Below are 25,218 nucleotides of genomic sequence, written 5' to 3' on the forward strand. Positions count from 1 at the left end.
TTTCTGCATTTGAACCAACAGGATCTACCCATCCATGAAACAGGATGGAGTAGGTGTGGAAGGAGACACACAGGGTCTGAACTGCCTGTGTTCACCCAGGTGGAGGTCTTCCATGGGCAGTAATTAGAGCGTGCTCACCAATACTTGGGGGAAATGACCCAGGGCTTTACTTAGGAAAGAATAGTTTTTCAAAAGAATGTTCTTGAGCCCTAGCTAGTTTGGCTCAGTGTATGGAGCATCAGCCCAAGGACTGAAGGTCCTGGGTTTGATGCCGGTCAAGGGCATGTATCTCGGTTGCAGGCTCGATCCCCTGGTCGGTGCACATGCAGGAGGCAATCAATCTATGTGTCTCTCTCACATCAATGTTTCTCTCTCTCTGTCTCTTCCCTGTCCCTTCCACTCTCTTTAAAAATCAATGGAGAAATATCCACTGAATGGGGATCTCTGAATGGTATCTGCAAAGGGATAGAGACAAGAGAGAATGTTTTATGGAGGAAGAATATATTTAGTAAGTCTAGCATACAGGTACCTATAGAAGGATGGGGGTTTTCTAGGGGACTCATCAGATGAAAGAAAAGCCTAGTTGAGATGTTGGAGTATCCTATCTAACAAAAGGATAATATGCAAATTAACCATCACTCCATCACAAAGATGGCGGCATGCATAGCCACAAAGAGGGCGGCACCCAGTCCCCTCAGCCCCGCCGCTGGAGTGTCCAGTCCTGTCAGCCCTGCTCTCTGGGATCCACCTGCGCCCGGCATGTTCAGGGGAGGCACCTGGGAGCAGACAGATCCTGGGCTCAGGGAGTAGGGGGTGGAGTAGGGAGCAAGCAGGAAGAGAGGAGGTCAGGGCGGTTCATTCCAATGGATCTCATTCCAAGGCTTCATTCAAATGCAGAAAGCTCTCCGGTGACGTCAGGGCCTCGGACCTCGCCTTGGGCTTCTCTGACTCCCCCACCCTTAGGCCACAGCTCACCAACTTCAGGGAGGGAGGATGTTTGAAAAACCGGCCTATCTGGGTGGAAAAGAGGGCGGAGGCATCCCTCTGTTAGCTTCTGTCTGTTTTCTCTTTGTAAATCCCATTTCTGGTTTTCTACACTCTTTCTAAGGGTGACCTGGCTTTTGACAGCAAAAACAGACTCCACTACAGTTTCACAGCAGGCCTCAAGGACTGATCCTGTTTCCTCACCCTCAGAAACCAGCAGGTGTATATGTCGTGTTCATGTAAAAACATTCAAACCTGTAGAGAACTTTTATGAGTTTACTTGAGCCAAACTGTCCCCACTTGCCTGGAAGCAGAATCTCAAGGGGTTGGGACAATGATCCAGAGAATGGCTGTTTTTTGCTTTGTTTTATTCATTCTTCTTTTTTTATTTAATATATTTTCATTGATTTCCAAGAGGAAGGGAGTGGGAGAGACAGAAACATCATTGGTGAGAGAGAATCACCAGCCGGCTATCTCCTGCACGCCCCCAACTGGGGATCAAACCCACAACGAGGCAAGCATCCCACCTGGCTGTGGAGAGCCTCTGGGTCACAGAGAGCCTCTGGGCAGTGGGCATGGAGCGACCAGGCCTCGCAGAGAGCAGAGAACCATGGGGAGTGGGCCTGAGCTATCAGGGCTCCCAGATTGGAGAGGGCTCCCCTGAGGGCTCCCAGATTGGAGAGGGTGCAGGTCGGGCTGAGGGACACCCCCCCACACCATGCACGAATTTCATGCACCAGGCCTCTAGTACCTTATAAGTTTATAAGTAGGAAATTGATACTTATCAAGATTATGTTTGCATTTTTTAGACAGATTTCTCTAGTGATAGGAAAGAAAGGATGGAGAGAAGTCCAGGAGAGAAACTGTGGGAGTTTGATATAAGAATGAGTGGAGTTGGAAAAATGGGGATATAAAGTGAGAGATCTTTAAGACATGGCATCAGTAGGATTTGAGAATAAGTGCAGAAGATGAGGTAGCTCATCTTGTATCCCTTGAAATCACTAAGTCCAGAGGATTTTGCCAGCATAGCTTTCATGATACCACTGTCGCTTTTATTTCCTCTAAGAACAGAAGCCATTCACATCAGAAACATAACTTTTAGGAGGCCCTGGGGTGGGTGCAGAGACTCTGGGCCTCCAAGCCAGCTGAGTCCTGTGCCCTGCGGCCTAAATCCACAACCTCACACAGTTTTGCACACCCTCAGGGAGCATGCATCCTGAAACTCCTCCGTGGCGCCCTGTCCCAGGCACCCTCTAAAGTCGCACCTTCTCCACCTGCCACTCTCAGAAACTGACTCCTGCCCCCTGCCCTCATTTCATCCCTCCTTTTTAATCAGACTGGGGCCTGGGGAGCTGGGGAGAGTGTGGAGCTGCGTGGGTGCACGGGAAGGCTGCAGCCCCTCAGGGCTCTGGAAAACTGTTTAGCAATCTGGCCCGTTCTCCTGGCTGCTGAACATTTGAATTACTTGCCCATTCCCAGCCTCCCTTGCTCTTTCCCATCCCCAGGCTTTTGCTCCGGCTGTCCGTGGTCTCTCCTACCAGTTTAGCCCTCATCTTCTCCCTGTCCCCTTCCCTGTTCATCCCAGGAAGTGCTCTCTGGCCCCTCTGCATTTTCAGTGCATTTTACTAACATCTCTCTATTGTCCTTACCGCATCTTGGCTTGTATTTGGGCTCCTCAGGTATCTAATCTTCCCTATTATAAATGCTCTCAGAGAGCAGGGTCCTTGTGGCAGTGGGCTGTGTTTCCTCCAAAGCACTCAAAATAGAGCCAAGCAGGTAGAAGGCAGGCAAGCTCAGTAAGGCTGTAGGGAAAGGAAGAATTAAAATAAAAGCAGTATTTAACTTATAAATATTATTAATATAGAGCAGTGATTTTCAACCAGTGTGCCGTAGGAATTTTTATAACATGCAATACCTGACTATTTAGTCAGGGGGCACCGGCCTCTTTTCCCTTAGATTGTCAAATAAAAAATGACAACAGCCTGGCTGGTGTGGCTCAGTAGTTGAGTGTCAACCATGAACCAGGAGGTCACCGTTCGATTCCTAGTCAGGGCACATGCCCGGTTGTGGATTCAACCCCCAGTAGGGGGTGTGCAGGGGGCAGCCGATCAATGATTCTCTCTCATCGTTGATGTTTCTATCTCTCCCTCTCCCTTCCTCGCTGAAATCAATAAAAAAAAATTTTTTTTAACCACAACAGACAACACAATAGCTATCCTGTGTGAATGAGTCAAAATTACACCTATTTTCTGTCAGATCGGCCAAAAATACATTTTTGGTGTACCACAGAATGTTAGTAATTAGTTTACATGTGCCATGAGATGAAAAAGGTTGAAAATCACTGATATGGAGCTTGGGCAGTGTCTCCTACCTTCTCTGTACCCCCATCTCCTGGCCTGTGAAAGGGGAATAGACATAGTATCCACTTCATGAGAGTGATGTATTTAAATGAGTTAATATGAGCATCTGCGAGAGCACTGCCTGCACATATGCTAAGCACTCAACAAATGTAACCATGTTTCTATTACGTCTCATGCTGTGTTCAAATACGTAATTTCTCCTTGACTCCCTGGATGACAAAGATGTAAAAACATCCCTCCTAAGCGATCATAGGAAAAGATTTCTGAAACTTTTTTCAACAATGCACTAACTAAGAAATCTACAGAGCAGTAGAAATACATCTTCTCCAGATAGCAAGGTATAATGGCGGATGGCTGTTGATTTTCCTCCCGGTAAAAAGTTAGGCACTTCTTCAAAGAAATTATTTCAACTTCTTTCCACAGGTGTGACGGCCACGTGGGACCTCCTGTGTCTGTGAGGGGAACTGCTGTGGTAAGTAACTGGAAACGAAAGGAATTCAGAATTAATGTAATCCCTGCTTGGCTACCTATTTCAATAGGATTCTTTTTGGCTCAGCTTTAAAATTACTTAGGAAACTTAGATTTCTCCTAGAGAGCTCACAGTGTTCCACGCGTGGTTGGTTTCCCGTTGGCTCTGGCTCTGCCAAGAAGGAGCGAGGCCACTGGGTGTCCACTCGCACCACCAGTGGCATCTCCGATATTTTACCACGTGTCCCTCCCGTTCAGGGCTAAAGCGGTGGGCGGAGGAAGAGGCAAGAGGCATCACCGCCACTTTCGCAAACCTATGTGGGTCTGGGCTAGACCTTTTTGGGTAAGATCATCATTCATATTCAGAGAGGAAGCCACTGAACGGTGGGATGCTTTTGGCCGTAACAAGCTCACAGGAGGGTACTGTCCCAACATGACTCTCCACCAAGGGCTTAGATGGAAATCTCTCTGTGTGCTCCTGTGCTTACAAGATTGAAAAGCTGTACTTCTTCTATTTCTTGTTTGTTCATGGTCCTCACTTTGGTTCTACACATGCCTGTGACTTTCTGAGTCACTCGTGTGGTTTGGAGCTGAAAGAATGAGAATTTTGGAAGAGACCTAAGAGTGCAGGAGGAGGTAGAGGTATTCTTCAATTTATTGTGGTCTTAGTAGTCATACCCCTCTCTCTTGTTTTTGTTTGTTTTTGCAAAAAGCATGGGGGAGAATTCTGGTGAGGAATGCATATAAACAGAGGTGCTTTAAAAACAAAGTGAGCCCCCTTTTCCTTCAGAGAAATGCTACTTCTTTCCTTCTTTCTGGATGACACTGAATCCTGTCACTCTCCTTTATATGCTTGAGCCCCAACCAAGACACCAGCACCAGCTGCCATTCTCAAAGATCATTTCAGTTAATCCCTAGAGGAACTGTGTCAAGTCCCCATATGAAAGATGAAAAAACTGAGGTTTAGAGAATGTAAAGATCATGCTTAAGGTCATTGGTAGAGTCAGGGTTAGAAATGCTGGGTCTCTGTAACTCCCAGGCAGAAGGTAATGATGCCTACAGCGGTGTCAGCCCCCAAGCCCTGTGTGCATATGAGCCCTGGGTGCTCATTCCCTGCAGACTCTCCCTTAACAGAGGAGCAGTGGACTGAGGGGGCACACACACAGCTTTGCTCCCTAAGAGGCAGAGCCTGCTCCAGGATGCTTCTGTGTCCGCGCTCTTCCTTGGAGAGAAGCGCTCAAGCTCACTGGCCTCTCCCATCTGAGAGCCAAGGCCTCAGAAGCAGATGAGGAATGTAAAAAGAAACGCAAATGCCTAGAAGTTACAAAACAGTAGAGCCAATTTGGAATTCTCGGGATTTGAAAACCCAATGTGGGGATTAATAGATTTCTTTCTTTGGCACTGTCGATTGCTGCTTGCATTTAACCATTTCACTGCTCGTAGTGTGTCGATATAAAAGGTCAGAACTGGGAAAATACATGCAACTCGCACCCCTAATTGTTGATCCCCAGTTAATAACTTTTATAAGAAGTAGGAGGGAGAAAATAATAAAACTACTGTCTAAAACCGGGTGGGGACCATCCAGCTTCTGGGGTGTATAAGGCCCACAAAAGCATTTGGTCTGGCCCTGCCAAGCCATTAGGGGTGAGTTAATTAAATGTTTGACCAAATATAGCAGGCTCAGTTTTAAGTTGATAATTTTGTGTGGCCCCAGAATGACATTATAAATATCCAAATGGCCCTTAGCAGAAAAAAGGTTCCTCATTCCTGGTCTAAAACAAAGGTTTTGTATGATATGTAGGTTTCCATTCTTTATTCATGGAAGCTCTATCCCCTTAAGCCTGCAGGAAGCTGGAAGTTGGCTGTTGATGCCAGAGGGATTCTTGCTAAGGTTTAAGGTAATGAACTTCCCATTACTTGGTTGGCAACCTGGCAGGAACGGTGCAAAGAGGATTCTGGTATTTTATAGGAGACTGTACTACATTATTAGATAACCTTCCACTCAAAAGAGAAGAAAGCTGCTATTTAAACATTTTGCTTCGGTTTAAAAGAAACAAAGGGTTTGAGCTAGCCGGTTTGGCTCAGTGGATAGAGCGTCGGCCTGCGGACTGAGGGGTCCCGGGTTCGGTTCCATTCGGGGCCATGTGCCTTGGTTGCAGGCACGTCCCCAGTGGGGGGTGTGCAGGAGGCGGCTGGTTGATGTTTCTCTCTCATTGATGTTTCTAGCTCTCTGTTTCTCTCCCATCCTCTCTGTAAAAAATCAATAAAAAAATTTTTTTTTTTAAAGAAAGAAACAAAGGGTTTGAGAAAACAGAGAGAAATTTAGATACTTGCAGCTCAGAGTTGCTCTCACCCTCAGTGCTATTGCCATTTGAGGCTGGATAATTCTCTGTTGGGGCTGTCCTGTGTATTGTAGGATGTTTATAGTATCCCTGGCGTCTACCTACTCGATGTCCATGGTTCTCCACTCAGTTGTGACAATCAAATATGTCTCCAGCCCTGGCTGGTGTGGCTCAGTTGGTTGGGCATCATCTTGTGCACCAAAAGGTTGCCAGCTCAATTCCCAGTCAGGGCACATGCTCGGGTTTTGGGCTCCATTCCCTCGTGCAGGAGGTAGCCGATTGATGTTTCTCTCTCTCTCCCTCTCCCTTCCTCTCTTTTTAAATCATCAACAAAACTATTTTTAAAAAAAATATCTCCAGAAATCACCAAATGTTCCTTAAAGAGCAATTGCTATCAGTTGTATCTCCTTACAGGTGAGAAATCCAAGGTCAAAGTAGTCGATGAGAATAGAAACGAAACATATGGCCTTGGCCACTTGATCACGCCTCAAATCTGAACAAATTTTGGCGGGGCCTACTGTCAGGTAATATGTCAGCTCTGGGATCCTAGGAACACACCTCCAATGTACTTACCACTCTGGGCCAGTGTGGGCTCCTTGCAGCCAGAACTGTCTGCCCACCTGTGTATGTCCACGGCCTGGCACAATCTGAACACTCAGACTGAAAGAAGAAATGAATGAGTGGTGGTTTTCAGCCACAAAGTGCGTTGGTGAATTTGACCTTTGCCGGAAAGCAGACACAGAACAAATTCAGGAACATCTTGAAAAATTACTTTGTTGACTTTACCAGGGCATTTGATAACATCGGTGAGCTTAGACTTCTGCTCCAACAGCCGTTCTGCAGGTTTGTCTGCTCCAGGAAGTTCTCAAATAGTTTAAGGTTACTCTGTGACAGGTTTGTTTGTCTCGTCATGTCAGAATTGCAAACTATATCAGTAGAGTGCATTGGGGTTGCTTTTAAAAGGCCTCATGTTGCTCACATGTGATTCACCATGTTTGAGAATGTCCCTGAGATCCTAAAAGCCAGCATTTTGAGACTCTGGCCTCTAACCCTGTGGGACATTTTTCTAGCTCATTGTCAGTGCTCCAGGAAATCTTCTGAAACCACAGAAGAGTAGTAATGACTAACAATACGGTCTTACTAAACGCGGGACACCATTCCAAGCTGTTCTACAACTTTTAATTCATTTCGTCTTGTGAGGTGGGGGTTTTGATGCTGCTGTTATTATATTTTTTCCCCATTTTACCAAAAAAAGAAACTAAGGTACAGAAAGGTGTGGTAACTTGCCCAAAGTTATACAGCTAGTAAGGGGCATAGCCAGGACTTGGATCTCTATGGAACTCACGTGTTTAACCATTACACTTTCTCACCTCAGGCATGCTTTTCTGAATCCTAATGTTATAAATATTCGGCATCTCAATTTCTATAATAATGTGTACTAGAAATTTTATAAATTGAATTTTCTACCTTGTTATATTGTAAATCAGCCCATAATGGTGTGCATGGAGGGCATGGAATGTTTAAAGCAAAGTTCCTGTCTTCAGAGAATTTACCATCTAATTTAAGATATGTACATGAGTAAAAGCAACAGAGTAGAAAGAACAGGGTTAGGGATCAGATCCAGTGAGTGTGAGTAGCCAGTGCTACCGTTTATTATTCATATCACTTACCCAAGACTCTGTTCATCTGCAAAATGGGAATAATAATCCTTACCTCATTCACAAATTTGTTCTAAGGATCAAATGAGATAGGTTATTTTGAAAGTGTATTGAAAAATGAATTTAGGAGTAATTTAAGAGTTGATGAGAATGTAAATGACTTTGCGGTGACATAATAGCTATCATACCAGAGGCGCATACAAATATACTGTGGTCATTCATTCTTCCTGGGAGAATTGGAGAAGGGCTCACAGAGACCATGATATGTGAACTAGACTCTGAAGGGTGAGCTAATATTTTCCAGGAGGAGAAGAAGAGAAAGAGCGAAGGCCAGGAGCAGAGACGTGGAGGCTGAGGAAAATGTGTGCAGCATTTTAGAGAACTGTGTGGTGCACTCAGAGCACAGGGCCCTTGAAGAGAGTTGGGGAGGGAAAGGCTTAAATCAAAAGCTGGAAAATTATTTGGGCAAAATTTTGCTGCATAGAGGTGTTTCAACCTCCTCTTCTAGGCCAGGAATGGAAAATACACTTTATTTTTTATGGCAGCCTCATGGCATGGAACATTATTTGGGGGGGGGGGGGGGGGGGGGGGGGATTCTGAGGCCAAAATTGAGCCCTGACAGGATCCATGTGCTTTGGGCCCGGAGGATGTTACCTCTGCTCTGGGTATCGAGAAATTCCAGGTGTTGTCCAGCGGCTCTAAGACCTGTGCTTGGCCTCAGAAAATGCCTATCGCTAGGGTACAGGACACTGATAAACTAATAAAAAAGTAGTGAGAGGTGATTCAGCCTGGGCTCCATAATCCGACAGCCTGGAAATGAATCCTTCCCGCCACCCCTGCGACCTGAGCAAGTGACCTGACTTCTTTCAAACACACTTTCCTCAAAGTGGGAAAAATAATAGCACCAACTGCATAGAGTTGTTAAAATACTGAAATAAAGTAATCCGTATGAAGCCCTAAGCACATTGCCTAGAATAATTAGTGTATAGTTGCTGTTGCGGCTAATAATAATATCTCACATACAGCTTAAGCAAAACAGGTCCCTAGGGCACTGGTAGAGTTCAGTCTTCTGTATGTCTGATACCTACCACTGACTAGCAGTTAATTTTTTACGTTTCGTCACTGGAAAAAAATTCTTGCAGAATTAAAGTTGAGTGCAAGTAAATTCTCCATATTTTATCTTATTCATATAGTTTAGATCTCTCTGTGTTAGAAGCATTCTTAGTATGTTGGGTGAGCGGGGTTGGTCTTGAAGTAGAGGATCTGGCAGACATACAGCCAAAGGAGGTTATATGCAAGGTCTCTAGGTGGTAGTAATCTTTCCTAGCTTGAAAGGGTTCATCTTTTTACCTGAGCCCTCGGTTCCTATATTTTAATTTAATATATATTTTCATTATAAAGGGTTGTGATCCAGGAGGCCACAAGAGTGTACTCTGGTCTACATAGAGGAAATCTGACATTTGTGTGGGTGTTAAAATGGCGGAGATGCTCAGCAGCGTGGGTCAGTGGCTAAGCATCCAACTATGAACAAGGAGTTCATGGTTCAATTCCTTGTCAGGGCACATGCCCGGGTTGCAGGCTTGATCCCCAGTGTGGGGCGTGCAGGAGGCAACCAATCAATGATTCCCTCTCATCGTTGATGTTTCTATCTCTCCCTCTCCTTTCTCCTCTGAAATCAATAAAAATATATATATTTTAAATGTATGAGAGACAATGTATTCTCTTAATCAGATGTTCCTAGTCTGTACCAACTACCAGACTGCAGATTTGGGGAGAATGGACTTATACGATGCATGACAATTGTTATTAGCACAAATGAAGACTTGGAGAGACAGTAGGAAGGGCCCAAAAGAGAACAATGTCTTGATGCAACTTTACAAAGAAAAGAATTTAGCCGTAACTGATCTGATTTTTCAAATGATTAGCTTCTGGTTTTATTACCTACAGTTGGTATCTCACTAGTTATGTTTTGCTTCTAACATTTGTTTACTTCTGAATTTTATATTAGTGTGTTAAATTATATGCAATAACCAACATATTATGATTGGATTGTTTCTTATTAATAAATCTTCCTTGTATACATTCAGTTACGGCTTTCCCATAGAACTGAATGCCACAAGTCAATGAAATTTGGGCAGGGCTTCTGTAATAACTGACCTAGATCTTGAGAAAGAAAACAGGCAGGAGTGAAAATACTAGATTGTGAGGAATGTAGGGATTAAGGGAACCTGAGCTTTAGAACTGGACAGACCTGTGCTGGAGAAGGAGAGAAGTTGGTGTTTTGGAAAGATTAAAGATTTGTGCTGAGGCTTTCAGAGTGAGATGAAATGTAATAGTGAACATCAAATGGGAAGGGAAAACTCGGGAAAGGAAAGGAGTCAAGAGGCAAGGACTGGGTCGCAAAGGGGACTGAAAACAAAGACGCTGGAATGGTTCAGGGATGGGTGCAGGATTAGCTGAGGTGGAGTCAGGAGTGACAGAGCCAGTTTGGCAGAGGAAATGCAAATGAAGTTGTGGCGCAAGAAAGTGAAGGTGTGGGAGTGGATAATTCCCCCAAGGTTATGAGGACAAATTAAGCTTGAAAGTAGGGCAGTGATGGGTTTGATGAAATCAAAATAAACATTTGCTAGTACAGAAAGCAACGTTAGCTCTACATCATTCTCCTAAATCCCGTAAAGCTAGCAATGATTTTTGAAAAATTTTACAAGGTCATACTTTTCAGCACCTGGGTTTCCAAACTATGAATCAGCATCCTGTGTCTTTCTGGTAGGGTCTACCATTCTATGTGAACTCTGTTTTTTTTTTTTTGTTTGTTTGTTTTTTTTAATATATTTTATTGATTTTTTACAGAGAAGAAGGGAGAGGGATAGAGAGTTAGAAACATCGATGAGAGAGAAACATCGATCAGCTGCCTCCTGCACACCCCCCAGTGGGGGTGTGCCCGCAACCAAGGTACATGCCCTTGACCGGAATCGAACCTGGGACCCTTCAGTCCGCAGGCCGACGCTCTATCCACTGAGCCAAACCGGTTCGGCCTATGTGAACTCTTTGGATAAAAGTACTCCCCGCCCCCGCCGCCCCCCTCCCCGCCACATCCATCAAGTTCTTTAAAAAAAAAAAAAAATAGTTTATTGATTTTTAGAGAGAGAGGAAGGGGGAGAGAGAGATATCCATACATTGATGTGAGAGCTACTGAGCTACACAGGCCTGGGCAAGTTCACAAAAAATTTTTTTAATTTAATTTTTTCCGTCACCTTTTGTCCCCTCTATGCCCTCTGCCACCGCCACCCACCTCCCACCCCAGAAATCACCACACTGTTGTCCATGTCTATGAGTTCTTTTTTTCTTTTTTGTTCCACCCCTCCTCCCTTCCCCCAACTGATCCACCACCACCACCACCACCACCAGAGCTGTCTGCCAGTTCTCTCTGAGTCTGTCTCTATTTTGCTTGGTAGTTCAGTTTGTTCATTAGATTCCACATATGAGTGAAATCATATATATGATACTTGTCTTTCTCTGACTGGCTTATTTCACTTAGCATAATGCTCTCCAGGTCCATCTGTGCTGTCCCAAAGGGTAGCATTTTCTTCCTTTTTACAGCAGGGTAGTATTCCATTGTGTAAATGTATCACAGCTGTTTCACCCACTCATCTGCGAATCTTGGCTTTTGTAAATAACACTGAAATGAACACAGGGATACATATATCCTTTCAAACTAGTGTTTTGGGTTCCTTCAAATAAATTCCCAGAAGTGTAATCACTGAGTCATAAGGCAGCTCCATTTTTATTTTATTTTTATTATTTTTTGTTAATCCTCACCTGAGGATATTTTCCCATTGGGTTTGAGAGAAAGTGGAAGGGAGAAGGGGGGGCGGGAGAGAGAGAGAGAGAGAGAGAGATACACCAATGTGAGAGAGAGACACATCAATTGGTTGCCTCCCACACATGCCCGGACCTGGGCCAGGGATCAGACCTGCAACCCAGCTACATGCCCTTGACCAGGTATCGAACCTGTGACCTTTACATTTTAACCACTGAGCCACACTGGCCAGGGCTCCATTTTTAACTTTTTGAGGTAACTCCATACTGCTTTCCACAGTGGCTGCACCAGTCCGCATTCCCACCAACAGTGCAAGGATGTGGAGAAAAGGGAAGCTCACAAATCTTAAGGTCCACTTCCAGCTTCAGCTAACCACCTCTTGATAGAATAGGTACAGTGTTAAGAAATCTAAAATTCTAGCCATTGGGGCCATGGAGACAATACTCCCAACTTAAGAGAGTTCAATTTCTTTCCTGTTTTTGAAGAATTTCCCTAAGGTTTGTGTAGTGCTGTTTAAGTTTGTAGGAGTCTTTGGCAAAGAAAGACTCAATATCTTGCCTGAAGATTCATAGTAAAAAGAATTGACATAAGGAGAAGTTTGTGATCACTTGAAAATGACAGAAACAACAAAACACTATTAAGTTGAGGAACAAATGTTAGAAAAAATGATGGCAGTCCTTAGAGTAGTACTTTTAAGCAATGAAAATTTCTGTGGGAATATGTGAGTATTCTGTCTACAGAAGTTCCAGAAATAATATTGCATTTTCTATTTTAAAATTAGCAGGCAAAACGATACAGTTCACCTCTGGAAAACCACCCAGTGGACAGTGCATTTGCGCCCAGGCCAGCAGGCATGAGGGAGGGGAGCAGTGTGCCCCCGTGGGGTGCTTCTGTGCTAGACAACGAGTTTTTCCGAGGTAAGTCTATGCATTAAATCCTCTTTGCAACTCCCTAAACTAAAGCAAATAATTACAGTTTGTATGAAAACCCTCAAAACATATCAAACTCTACTTTATTTTTTAAACCCTCTTGTTTACCTTACTTAAAGAGGATGCTGCTATATCTTAACACAAATATTAAAGACTCTTGAGTTTAAATATAATCTAAGCAACTATTCTCAGGCCAAGGCTGATAAATCTATGGAATGGTAACAATGTTTAATATTTAACCTCAGTTGAAAAGGAAATACACCTTTAGGAAATGTATCTATAAAGTTTACTGTTCTTAGTAAGCTTTTATTGTTACTGATTAGGACCTACCTAAATGCACTGTGATGAAATCTAATTGTTGTTAAACAGTTAACCTTGTACGATAGATAACAATAAAGAAAGAGATTCCAAAAGTACAACACACGCATGGATGTTATTATTATGTGAATATAGCTCACCTTTACATAGGTTATTCTGTATCAAAAGAAGCCTGGCCACCGGAAAAGTAACTCTGAAGTCATCCCCCAGCTTCACTTGCAGGACTAAATTCATTTTGCAAGGGCAGTGACATCACCTAGGCCCTGTAGTTGGGACGGGTGAGGGGGTCAGTGAGAGGCACCCAGCTGACTGGCAACCGGGGGACCCCTTTTAGTAAGATGATTCCCGGCAGAGAACTTGCTTCCGAGGAAAGAGACCCAGAGGAAAATCTCTGTTTCAGAAAAGGGTTTTGCTGGAGAGGAGAGCAATGGTATATGAAATGGAAAAAATGACTTCGCCTCTCTGGAAATAAAGAGGAGGAGCAGAACAGGATATTTTAAAAAAGAAGAAAAAAAAAAAAAGCACCTCAAGAGTAGTTAGTAAAACAGCATTGCCAATTTGGGATTCTATGGGGATATAAGGAGTGGTTTCCTCTGAGGAGGATTCCAGGTGATTTCACCTCTTTTGTTATTCTTTCCTATAGGTTCTGTTATAGCCACATATTGCTTTTACAGTCAGCAAAAGACTTTTTTTTCAGGAAAGAAAAACTACGAACAGCTTTAAAGGGAGAATAGCAATCAAGGAGATTTTGTTATAATTATTTCAAAGGCAGATTATGTTACTCATTACATAGTTTTGGGTTTTGTTTTGTTTTGTTGTTGTTTTTGGAGCATTTCCTTTTTTGCCCCACCTATAGTTTGGCATTGCTTGATTATTTTATTTGTGGATATGTGGGATAAATGATTTCAGAGATGAGATAATTTTTTTTTTCATTAAAGCACTGACAGGATGATTCCCTGAGGAATTCTTTAGTTACCGATCGTTAAGGCTCAAGATCAGTTCTTCTACTGGCTGTGCAAACTTAATAGCACCAACTTACAAATAATATAGGGTAGGGTAATCCAGAACAGAGGCCCAAAACCCCTTCAGCACCTGCCCTAATGGACATGTCACAAGTACATCCCACTTACATTCACTCAGATACCGATATGCCTCGCTTTCCCTATCATTGAAGAGTTAAAATAAAATATTTTGATAACAAATAATTTTAAATAACCGAGGAGAGTGCACCATTTTATGTAACTCAGAATGAAAGATTTCTGTAAAAACGCCTTAGCAATTTAAATAATACCCTAACTTGTTTCTCATAAAGATTTTATCTTCTTTAATGAACATTTCTTCAATAAAGGTGTCATCGCCCTAACTGGTTTGGCTCAATGGATAGAGCGTCGGCCTGCGGACTGAAGGGTTCCGGGTTTGATTCCGGTCAAGGGCATGTACCTTGGTTGTGGGCACATCTTCAGTGGGAGGTGTGCAGGAGGCAGCTGATCGATGTTTTTCTCTCATCGATGTTTCTAATTCTCTATCCCTCTCCCTTCTTCTCTGTAAAAAATCAATAAAACATATTTTTTTAAAAATAAATAAAGGTGTCAATGACTTATAGTCATTGTAACATGAATATGGTAAAATTATATCTACTACAATGTGGGCTTTAGGGAATCTTAAAACTTTAGAAGATTATGGTCCAATTTAAATTCTAACAGGTTTTTATTAAAAAAAAAAAGATGTCAAATATGATTAAATAATCACAATTCAAAGAGATACCAACTGCAAATACCCTGTGACTGGTCTGAGCACAGAGATGTGGACCTAGGAAGCCCGAGCACTGGTCTGGGGTTGGCCTAGGGTCCTTGGCATGAGAAGGTCACTAGGTCCTAACTTGGACACCATACTCTGACCTTGCTACTGAGAGACAGGTAAACACTGTTTGACAGTGGCCATTCACAACCTTGTAACATTGTGAGCTGATAGTGAAATCATCTTTATAATCCATTAAAAGAAATAGTGAAAAGTGAACTTTTACGGCACTGAGGTGGCCTTGCACAGCGGTTGCGTGTATGGCCTCCGGAGACAGACTGCCTGTATCCATGTACTTACTAGCGGTGTGACCTTAGCAACTTACCTCATCTCTTTGTGCCTCCGTTTCCTCATTTTTAAAACAAGACTAGTAATAATACCAAATCTTATAAGGTCAGGTGTGGATTTAATGAGTTAATAAATTTAAGTGCTTAGAATTGTGCATGACACATAGGAAGTGCTATCTGAAAGGAGTGCTAATGGGCCTTATAAATAAGTGGAACTACAAAAATCGATGTTTCTCTCTCACTCTCTCTCTCCCCCTTCCTCTCTCTCTAAAGTCAATCAATAATTTTTTTTCAATAAGTGAGTACTAATAGGTCTTAATTTTTCCAGGAAAAACAATCTACCATTAGCAAATCATTTAACAATATTGTATAGAACTTTAAATTTTATGAATTGCTCAAATCCATCCAAGTAAGTATGTTTATAAATTAGGTGTTAAACTTTTGGTGGTAATACTGTTTTCTTAATGTACAACTGAGAAATCACATGTTGTTTACAGACTCTCATTTCTATTACAATCCTCTGAGGTAAACACGGCTGTAAATACTTTAGCCACTTAGTGACACAAAAGAAGTACTAAAAGAAGCCACGGTTAAAACCTGTCATTTGGGAAAATGTAGCTTTATGTCCATTAAGGCATTATGGAAGGTTAACTTTGAAAAAGTATGAAAAAGAAACTTTCATTACAGCTTTGTAAAAGTCAGACTATTGTAAAATTATAATCAAAACTAATGTCATCACATCTATGATAATATGATAAACATAAAATTATTATGTTTCTTCAAGAGGGGCCCCAACAACTCAAATTATCAAGCTAAAATGTTATACCAAAATGTCATTCATATTCTCCTTTCAGTTTTAGATGACTTGGATAATACCCTGGCTCAGGAGCAGTCTTCAAGCTCAGTGAATTCAAGAACGCCTCTCGACTATGGACCAAGAACACAGTTCAGTCATTTTTACTCCAGTGGGAACCGACATGGAAATACCACAGGAAGGCACAAAAACTGCGCTAATGAAACTTCTAATATGTCTGTCTATGACATCCTCAGACCAGGAGCCCCTAGAGAAGGATTTAGAACCTTTTCTCCTAGAACAAGGACCATTTATGATATGTACAGAACAAGGGAGCCCCGAGTTTTAAAAGAAGATTATTCGCAAAAGAATGCTTTCGGCAGTACTTCTCTGTGTTTTGACAGCAGGCAGCGATTAGCCTCCCCAGCCACAGGGCGTTTCACAACAAGAAGCATACATTTTCCAGCCACTACTCAGAACAAGAGTGGGTTTATGCCACCAAGCCACCAGCAGAGCCCAAAGAGAACTCCTTTATCATCCATCATATGGAATAGATCAGATTCTTCTGGAGAGAGGCCAAACCAGGAAGAATTCCTGAGGGCACCATCACCAATGGAAATTGACCCTGCTGACCAGTATATGTATCCCAGGTGTTTTCAGGAGACTAGGAGATATGAATTTTATCGTTCACAGAATATTTACCAAAATGTAAATTTAAATTCCCCCATGGATAGCACAGTGAGTCCTGACCCGTTTGAGAACTCAGAGAACATGCCATTCTACCGTCAAGACAACCCATTTGCGAGGTCTTTTTTTAGCAATACCTTTGGACGAAGCAGGCAACAGAGATTTAGACAAAGTCCTTTCGGGGGCCAACAGGAAGAACATGCTCCCTGGTCTGGCTTTCGTCAAAGTAGGAAACCTTTCACTTCTGACAGAGACTTTGAAATGACTTCCCCTGAGGCAAACTGTGCATCAGCTGGCCACGGCCATAATGTTTCTTCCCAACACTGGGCATCATTTCCACCTAGCTACAGAACAAATATTTCCAGAGACCAAGAAGAGCCATATCCCTGGCAGTTTGATCCTCAGATGTCTACACTGGAGAGCATGGAGGTGTCACAAGGTAATGGAAACCAGAGGACTCATTTTGGCACACCAAATATGTGCTCCATGGTGGGTTCAAACTATCACATCAAATCTAGGGGGTTAAGATGTCAACAGGACAGTTCTCCTGTAGAAGTACATGGAAACAAAGAACCTTACTCATTTGGAACTGCTCCGACTCTGGCATCCTCATTCAGAAGTTCCTTCCCCCAGATTTCCGATGACAAAGGGAATCGTCAGGGTCCCAACTTTCAGAATCCCACGGTCACTTGGCAGAAAAGTAAGCCTGCCTCTCTTCTAATAAGAAGCTACACAGAAGTCACTGTGACCAACAGCGATCCAGTTGATTCCCCACCTTTTACTCAAAGCCAACCCAATATCTTGGCCTCAGAAGTGAATGGTGAGCAAGACTTGAATGGATCTATTTTGGAAAAAGACAAACAACTAAACAAGATGGACCAGACAAACACAACAAGTGAAAAGCCCCAACCTGTTTCAGAGACAGTAATCTCTAATCCTTTAGCTGATTTTCAAAGTCCCCTCTCCCGAGACTCAGCCAAAACCAATGGACTTGTTTTTAATGCATCTACCACAAAAAGTTCAAAAAAGTCACCCCAAGTCATTTCTGGGAAAGATGTCTCCAAAATGCATATATCACAGGGAGGTAAGGCCAATGAACCAAAGAAAGATCAGAGTTACACTGAAAACAGAAAACTTGGCCCAACAACTTCCTTTCCTTTCATTCAAGAGAGCAGAGTACCATCATTGACTCCCAGCCCAAGTGAAGGTGGCCTCCAGGAATTAACAGTAAGTAATGAAGCTATTTCAAGTACTATTGAAAGTAGCCACTGGAGCTCTGAATCTACTGGTAATCAAAATACACAGTCACCAGAAATGTCTGCTATTTTGGATACCAAGGAAGAACAATGTACCAAAACTCATTTCACCAATGGTAGCAAGTCAACTGCGGGTCACAGTATCCCACGTGATTCTTTAGGTCTGCCATCAGGTACAGCACCAGATTCTTCGCCATCAAATAATGGTTTCCTTGGTGCTCTGATAGTTCCTTCTACTACAGTGTTCTCTGGGAAAAGCCTTTCAGGCAAAGATCCATCTTTGAGAGAAGAAGAAAATGAAGACAATAATAGCAAGCATCAAAATAATCCGTTTACCTTGAGCCCTTCAGAAAATGAAAGCAGAGATGCTGGTTTTGTGCCTATCCATCACAGAGTGGTTGATGTCAGACGCCATTCACATTCTCCTGTCAGGGCTGGAAGGGGGAAAGGAAAAGTAAGACGGCGTATATCCTATCTTGAAAAGTTGAGCAAAACAGAAAGTAAATCAGCACCCACAAGTGGCAGCAGTAGCCTCGTGGAGGTGAACCCAAGTGATTCCAAGGCTCCTGAGCTCCACACAATGTACTGTAGCTTACCGAGAACAGCAGCCAGTTTCCCCATTAACAGCAGGAAGTCAGAAAGTAAGATAATGGCTCCTTCATTTAGGAATAAGCCACTTCCACGCCCGTCTGAAACTGATGTAGAGGATCCAATAGGGAGAGACACATCAAACAAGTTCAGCCCCAGTTCTTCTGAGTCAGAAATCAGCTGTTCCAAAGTAGTTTCAGACTCAGCCTCAGCTGGGCCTAAAGCCACAGAGAGGATGACAAACACTGAACCTTCTTTCATTAGAAAAGAACCCCTTCCATTCCTCATCAAGAGGGCTGTGTCATGTCCTTTAGGGGTACCATATGCCTCCCTTGGGAAAGATGAGAGAGAGAAATGCTTGATCACAGACATGGATGCTTCTGCTATAACACTGCGACCTTGGGAGAAAACCATGAACCCTCTGGAAAGTGACTCATCTGTTAGGGATTGTTCTTTAACCAAAAGACACCACGGAAAGGAACACTGTCAAGAATGCATTGAAAAGGATGGTAAAATTGTTGCCTCCAAGACAGGTACATTTTCCCTTTCAAATGAAGACCCTTTACCTCTTTCTTCAGCTATGTCAGGGGGAAAAAGTAGGAAAACATTACATAAAGTTAAGACTACGAGCATGTTTTCTGTTTCTGGTGATGAAGAGAATGTAAAGTGTCTTGAGATCGTTTCAATATATTACACTCTACCAAGGAAACACAGCAAAAAATTCTGTAGCCTCCTCCAAAAGTATACTGAAAATATTGACTCACTTACAGAATCAACTAAAGTGGCATCTGAAACATTCCCTGATACTTTAGAAAAAGAGAAACTGAATCATTCTACACAAGAGCAGTCAGGAACAACTTCATCTGAAGACCTAACGTCTCAGGAAAACAGCAGTTGCCTTTCTCACAACACTGAGAATGAGACTGTTTTACAATTACCAAGTACTGGGCCCTCAGAACCCACACTACAGGAAATGGCTTCTATTGAGGCAGATGTTTCTCTTCATAAAGGAGAATCTAAAACTAGAGAAACTTCCCCAGGTAACTTAGCTAGAACACCTCTAGGTGATTCACAAAGCAAGAAAAAGAGGCGGGGAAAGTTGCAAAATGAAACCCTGCATACTTCATCAATGCTTCAGGGGGGAAAAGTCACAGAAGAGAAATCTGAAAATTGTCAGCACTCCATTAAATCTGCTAACAGTGGTCCTTTTAATCCTCCAGCCCATTCAGAAGGGAACGCTGAAAATCTGAAAACCAGAAGAAGTTCTGGGGAGTGTGCAGGTGGTGGTGTAGTCATCACAACTACTGGAAGCGCAAAGTGTCTTCAGAAAGTCAGCACGGGCATCGCTAAAGATGACTGCTCCAATGGATTGCAGCCTAGGAAAGTCAGAGGAGCAGATTTCCAAAAAAAGACGGACAAAGCACTTTCTGACTCAGAAAGCCAAGTCTTTGCTCTTACGCCAGCTTTGCATAAACTACATCTTGAAGAGGAGACTTGTTCAGGTGAACGAGATGTGGACAGTTTGCAGTCGGAACCCAGAGAACTACCTCAAAGAAGCCAGGAGGTAACTCTGACAAAGAAGGGGAAGGCTAAAGATGAAACGCAGGGGTTGGCATGGGATCAGCTCTCACTTCCTGCAGGAAGCAATAAAGACAGAACCAGTTTGGATGACCTAGAAAAGGGGAAAAGCAGATCTTCCGTTAAACACAGATTGGCGACCATGTCCAAAGCAAGCAGAAAATTTCCAGCTAAAGATGTAAGCCCCAGAAGACATATAGCTACTATCTTCCCCCAAGGTGAGAACAGCTCTGGTTTCGGTCGTTTATCCCTTGGCACACTAGACTGCAACCCAGTGTCCCCTGAGCCTACCCCAAAGTCCACAGAATCTACAGATGAAAACAAGTTGAATCATGATGGAATGGATGTGAAGAAATCTGAGGACCCTTTCCAGATTACTATGATATCCAACAGAGAAGCTTCCACACACTTAAGCAATCAGAAGTCTAGCAGCATTTCACAACCACGTCAGGATGAGTTTAGAAATATCTCAGAATCACCACCAAAGCATGAGAATTCTAAAGATGTAACAGTAGTTCAGAGTTTGGAAAGAGAGTCGGGAGCCCTGGCCCAACCCACCTTCACCAGCCTCAGCGAAGCCGATTTCTCCAGCCATTCGAGGAGGCTGACCCCTCGTCTACCATTGGAGCCTGCGGAGAAATCTACAGTGAGCATCCCACTGGCCATGTGTCAGCAACAACAAAGGAGCACTGCACCTCAGGAGTGGGAACCTGAGCCACACCCCTATCGTTCAAAGAGTTTAAAAAATATCCACGTGCATGGCAATCTGCTACGCCAAAGTCATCCTCCGAAAGCCAGGGAGCGCCATTTTTCTGAAAGCACTTCTATTGACAATGCCCTGAGCCGCCTGACCCTTGGGCACGAATTCCCTAACAACAGTGAGTCCAGTCGAAGATTCAAGTCCTTTTCTGAACTTTCCTCCTGTGATGAAAATGAAAGCTGGGCTTTGCAGAGTGGCAGGGCAGAAACGGGTCCCAAGTCAGCAACATCTATATCCAGGCCTATTGACTATGGGATATTTGGGAAAGAGCAGCAGTTGGCTTTCTTGGAGAATGTAAAGAGGTCACTCACACAAGGAAGGCTATGGAAACCAAGTTTTCTGAAGAACCCTGGCTTCCTGAAAGATGAAATAGTTCACCCTCCTAACCCAATGGAGTCATCGAGCTCAGATTCTCCTAGCAATCTGACGCCAGAAGGTGGCTTACCTCCAAATGTACCACTTAATATCTATGAAGAGGACCCACTGGACTCAGACTGTGACACAGACACAACCACAGATGATGAGTACTACCTGGATGAAAATGACAAAGAGTCAGAACTGTGAGGCTTTTTTCAATAAAATGCATAACCTTTTCTCCAAAAGCTGATAGTGGAAATTAAGTATAATTGTGTGTGTCTATGGGAAGAACAAATATATAAAAAAAGAAAATCTATTTGGGCAGTACCTGCTCTGAAGCAACCCAAATTCTTTTTCTTTTTTCCTCTACTTCCTGAATTCCACAGCAATCAATTCTCATTTTGAGGGATTCTCTGCTATTTTCTTCCTCTGTATATATCCTTAGCCCTCCTCCCCATACCCAATTTAGTCTCTAGTTCACTGTTCAATTTTGGCTTTCTGGTCTACTTTCCCCCTGACCTTTTTTTTTTTTTTTTTTTATACCTTTCATTGTGATTTACAGCCCTAATATCCCAAACACATACAAAACTTACTAGTTACCTAGTTCAACTGCAAAACTCTATTGCCCTCCTCTGGCCCACACCCCATAATCATGGCATTAAATTAAATGTAAGGATGATGACAGTGGTGTAAATAGTATCATCCTGTTTAACTCATCAACATTTAGGAGATTTAGGGTTTATTTTCTTTGACAAAGAAAAAAGAAATTTTTATAAGGACCGTCCTGTTGTATCCACGGTGGAGCCAGGGAGCCACATGTCTTGAGTGCTTATTGAGATGAGAGATAAGGAGCTGAATTCCTAGGAAGCCAAACAACACTTGTAGGAATTCCTTTGAAATTGTAAGAATTGGCTGAATTCTTAAGAGCGAAATTTTAATTAAGTCAAGGACCTGAGGGGACAGAAGGCTTGGCCACAGAATTTCTGCTTAGGAAAGAAACATAACTGAGTGGTGGAGACAAGTAGACACCCCTTCTTTAGACTGAAATTGCAGCTCTCTAAGCAACTGGTTTTTCCCATTTCCATACTACATTTTTCCATTTCTTCATTGCAGGCTTGAATACTTTTTTCCATGTGGGACATTTTAGTCCTAAGTTTCCAGTGGTAACCTTGGCCAAGGCCCTAACCTGTGGGATCATTTACCAAACCCTTAGAAATAACAAGGCAGAGCTTCTAAGGGCTTGTCACTATGATTCTTTCGGTAATTTATCCGACTAAATAACTTCCCATACGCTCTGATAACCTGACTTTCCTAACGCTTTAGTTGCCATGCAGAACTTCAGGGGGATTTCTCTCCTCCTAATCAGAATAAAGATAATTTGCTAAAACTACAGAAAGCATGCCATCTTAGTACTGTGAAGGTCAACATGAGTGGGCTTATACTTGTTTGCTTTATACTTATTTCCGCTCTAGTCTGTTTTATCCATATAAATTAAGGATGATGATAGGTGTTGGTGACCTGTATGGAGATCTGGAACTGATAAAATTCAAGACAGTGCTATATTATCATTATCTTCTTAATCATTGCCTGGCTTAGAAGCAAAATGCTAGGGCAAGTTTATGTTGTTCCCATGCAACTCAAAACTAATGAAGATGTGGTAACTGACTTGAAAGCTAATCCTTAAATCTGTAAATTGTTTTAAACGTCAGGCTCTGACCAATCTTGATCTTAAAGAGACTGATAATAGAATTTAAAATCAACTATTCTATATTTTTTAATTTGAATTTGTATGGTAAAAAATAAATAACATTTAATATTTTGTGTTATGAATGTTTGTAAATTCTGCCTTTCCCTTTTTCTATTTATCTGCTTATTTAAGTAAAGTTTTCATAAACCATGACCTATATTTTCTATGTAATTTAAAGATATTCAATTAATATTTTAATATTGATTCTTGACTTTTTTTTAATGACCAGCTTTTGAGTTCTATTTCAGTAAATATCTGAGTCTACATGTATGCTACAAAAGAGGAGATGAAGTTAGCTTATTTTTCACTGAGTTTAGGCTATATTAACATTGAAACAACATTGTTAACATACATAAGTTAAGGTGAGGAATCTTTGCACTGGAATCTACTATGTCTGGTTTCAAAGGTAACTGATGGTCAGCACTCACTTGCACGATTTGTAATGTTTGCTGTTGGTTTGGCTTAAGAATCAAGAAAACAGAAAATGTATTAAAATAGCACCTTCTATAGTTTTATACTTTTATAAAACACTTCGTTAAAGAAGTACAGAAAATTTCTATGTATTTTAACATAAAAACTACTGCTTTTTAATATCCATTTTTGGTATAGCTGTAGTAATTTATAATAGTAATTTTTATACTTATAAATGGAATAACCCAGGAGGGAATCAATACTAATAAGTATCTGGTAAATTATTAACTTGTTTAGATAATGGACTTCTAAAGCCATACATTTTTAAATGTAAAGTCCATTTAAAATAGGGCCTAATGAGGTTATTTTAATTTTTAGAGACTTTTCACTAAAGAATTTATTCCCTTACATTGTAAATACATTGATGTTAATAAAACTCTAACTGCTCCTAACAAGCTTTTGGCTGATAATAAACTAATAAAAGTGACTGTAGGAGGTAACTTTGTGCCTGTATTGGAGGTTATGAAAGAAAGTCCACTTAGGTGATGGTGAAGAAGGGAATCAAATTGGAAAAACTGTAAAAGGATGCCAGCGGATTAAAGAGACCTTACTGGTAAGAGTTTATTGTTAATGTTAGTAGAACTGCTCCAGAATATCCCAGTTAGATGTACAGTGTAAATGTGTAAATATTTTATTCAGAAAGTAAGTTTGTGATGTATTACCACTTAGGGGCTCTTTGTAACAGGAACTCCTGTGTCCTGAAACAAATAAGCCTTAAGCACTTTTGTTAAAATGTTGTCAAATGATCCTTTTGTATACTTTTTCTCAAACCTGTTCTCCAGATGTGAAACGAGACAGAGCACACCTTTAAAACAATACCTGTGTTGAAATAAATGATTTCAATAAATGCACTGTTTGACTTAGTTTTCATTCCCATCCTCAAATGATGATTTTTTAAATGTGAAAGTTTCAGGAAAACTACAAAGGGAAGAGGCACAGTACAAGAGTATTCAAACACATCTTTTTAGTGATTATTGAATATCAACCATATGAGTGGTTTTAAAAAAACAGTGGCCTCTCTCTTCTTCTCTTTGAACCCCAAAACAGGCAACCAACAAATGAGATCATTGTACCCGGTTGCCTAACAGAAGAGGAGTGAATAAAGTCTAGCATTTCTCTGAGAGCTCCCACATTTATAGGGGAAGAGGAAGCTGCATGGAGCTGGGTCTTCCTGCCTGATAGCAATGATGAAAAATAAATAGGTCTTTGTAATGGGAATATAAGACATGCAATGTTAATTCCTGCTCAACTATAGGGAGCAGCTCAAAAGTTAAGCCTCAGATCGGCCTGTGGCAGAGCCACAAACAAGTCCCAGCTTAGAGGGCAGAGCCCTCTTAGCATAATTAAGTTTGACCTTATGGCCGCCCCCTAGGTCCTTCCTAGGTAGCTAATGGGCTGTGGGAGATGCAGCAAGTACTGCCAAGACAAGTGAAACTTACAAGAACATTGTAACTATATAGACCACTACCTTGTTTTTTTCTGACTATAAAATAAAGCCTCAGCTAGCTGGCTGGATCCTTCTCTGTGGCCTCGTCCAGGCACAGGAGATCCACCGAGCCCCAGCTATGTTCTCTTTGTCTGTCTTTTCTTTAATCCTTCACCGCCCCTCCTCAGGCTCACCAAACCCTTGTCACTCAACATTGGTAGGTCTGAGGAAATAGACACTAAGCTAAAACCATGCCACAGAATTGAGTTGATATGGAGCTATTGTCTCTGTTATGACCAGGAAGATGCAGAATCAGGAAGTTGAGTGAGCCAGCATACTGAATCACCATATTCATTTTCCCCAGAAAACAATAGAAATAAAAGCAATAGTATGTATAGACTTACACAGAAGAATGTTTATTGCTACAATGTTAGATTATAGCAAAAACTGGAAATAAAGTGAATACCTAATAAAAAATGATTGGATATATTTATGGGACATACACATATGTAATATTACCATTAAAAAGCATAAAATAAAACCACATACATTGACTTGGAAGATTCCGCATGCGTACTGTTGAGTGAGAAAA

General features: G+C 42.0%; 1 protein-coding gene across 4 annotated transcripts in view; it reads left to right on the top strand.

Moving 5' to 3' along the window:
* EXPH5 (exophilin 5) overlaps nt 1–24,048 on the top strand; it is a 75,318-nt gene extending 51,270 nt beyond the window's left edge. For all 4 annotated transcript variants that reach the window (XM_070425966.1, XM_070425967.1, XM_070425968.1 and 1 more), the window contains 3 exons: nt 3,768–3,816; nt 12,414–12,549; nt 15,818–24,048. In XM_070425966.1, coding sequence (XP_070282067.1) covers nt 3,768–3,816; nt 12,414–12,549; nt 15,818–21,189 — 5,557 coding nt within the window. In that variant the 3' untranslated portion in view covers nt 21,190–24,048. The remainder of the gene's footprint in view (nt 1–3,767; nt 3,817–12,413; nt 12,550–15,817) is intronic.
* The last annotated feature ends 1,170 nt before the right edge of the window (nt 24,049–25,218 follow it).

Source organism: Myotis yumanensis, unplaced genomic scaffold (assembly GCF_028538775.1).
Source record: "Myotis yumanensis isolate MYYU_CA2020_CCGP unplaced genomic scaffold, mMyoYum1.0.hap1 SCAF_10, whole genome shotgun sequence".
In the NCBI taxonomy this organism is placed as follows: Eukaryota; Metazoa; Chordata; class Mammalia; order Chiroptera; family Vespertilionidae; genus Myotis; species Myotis yumanensis.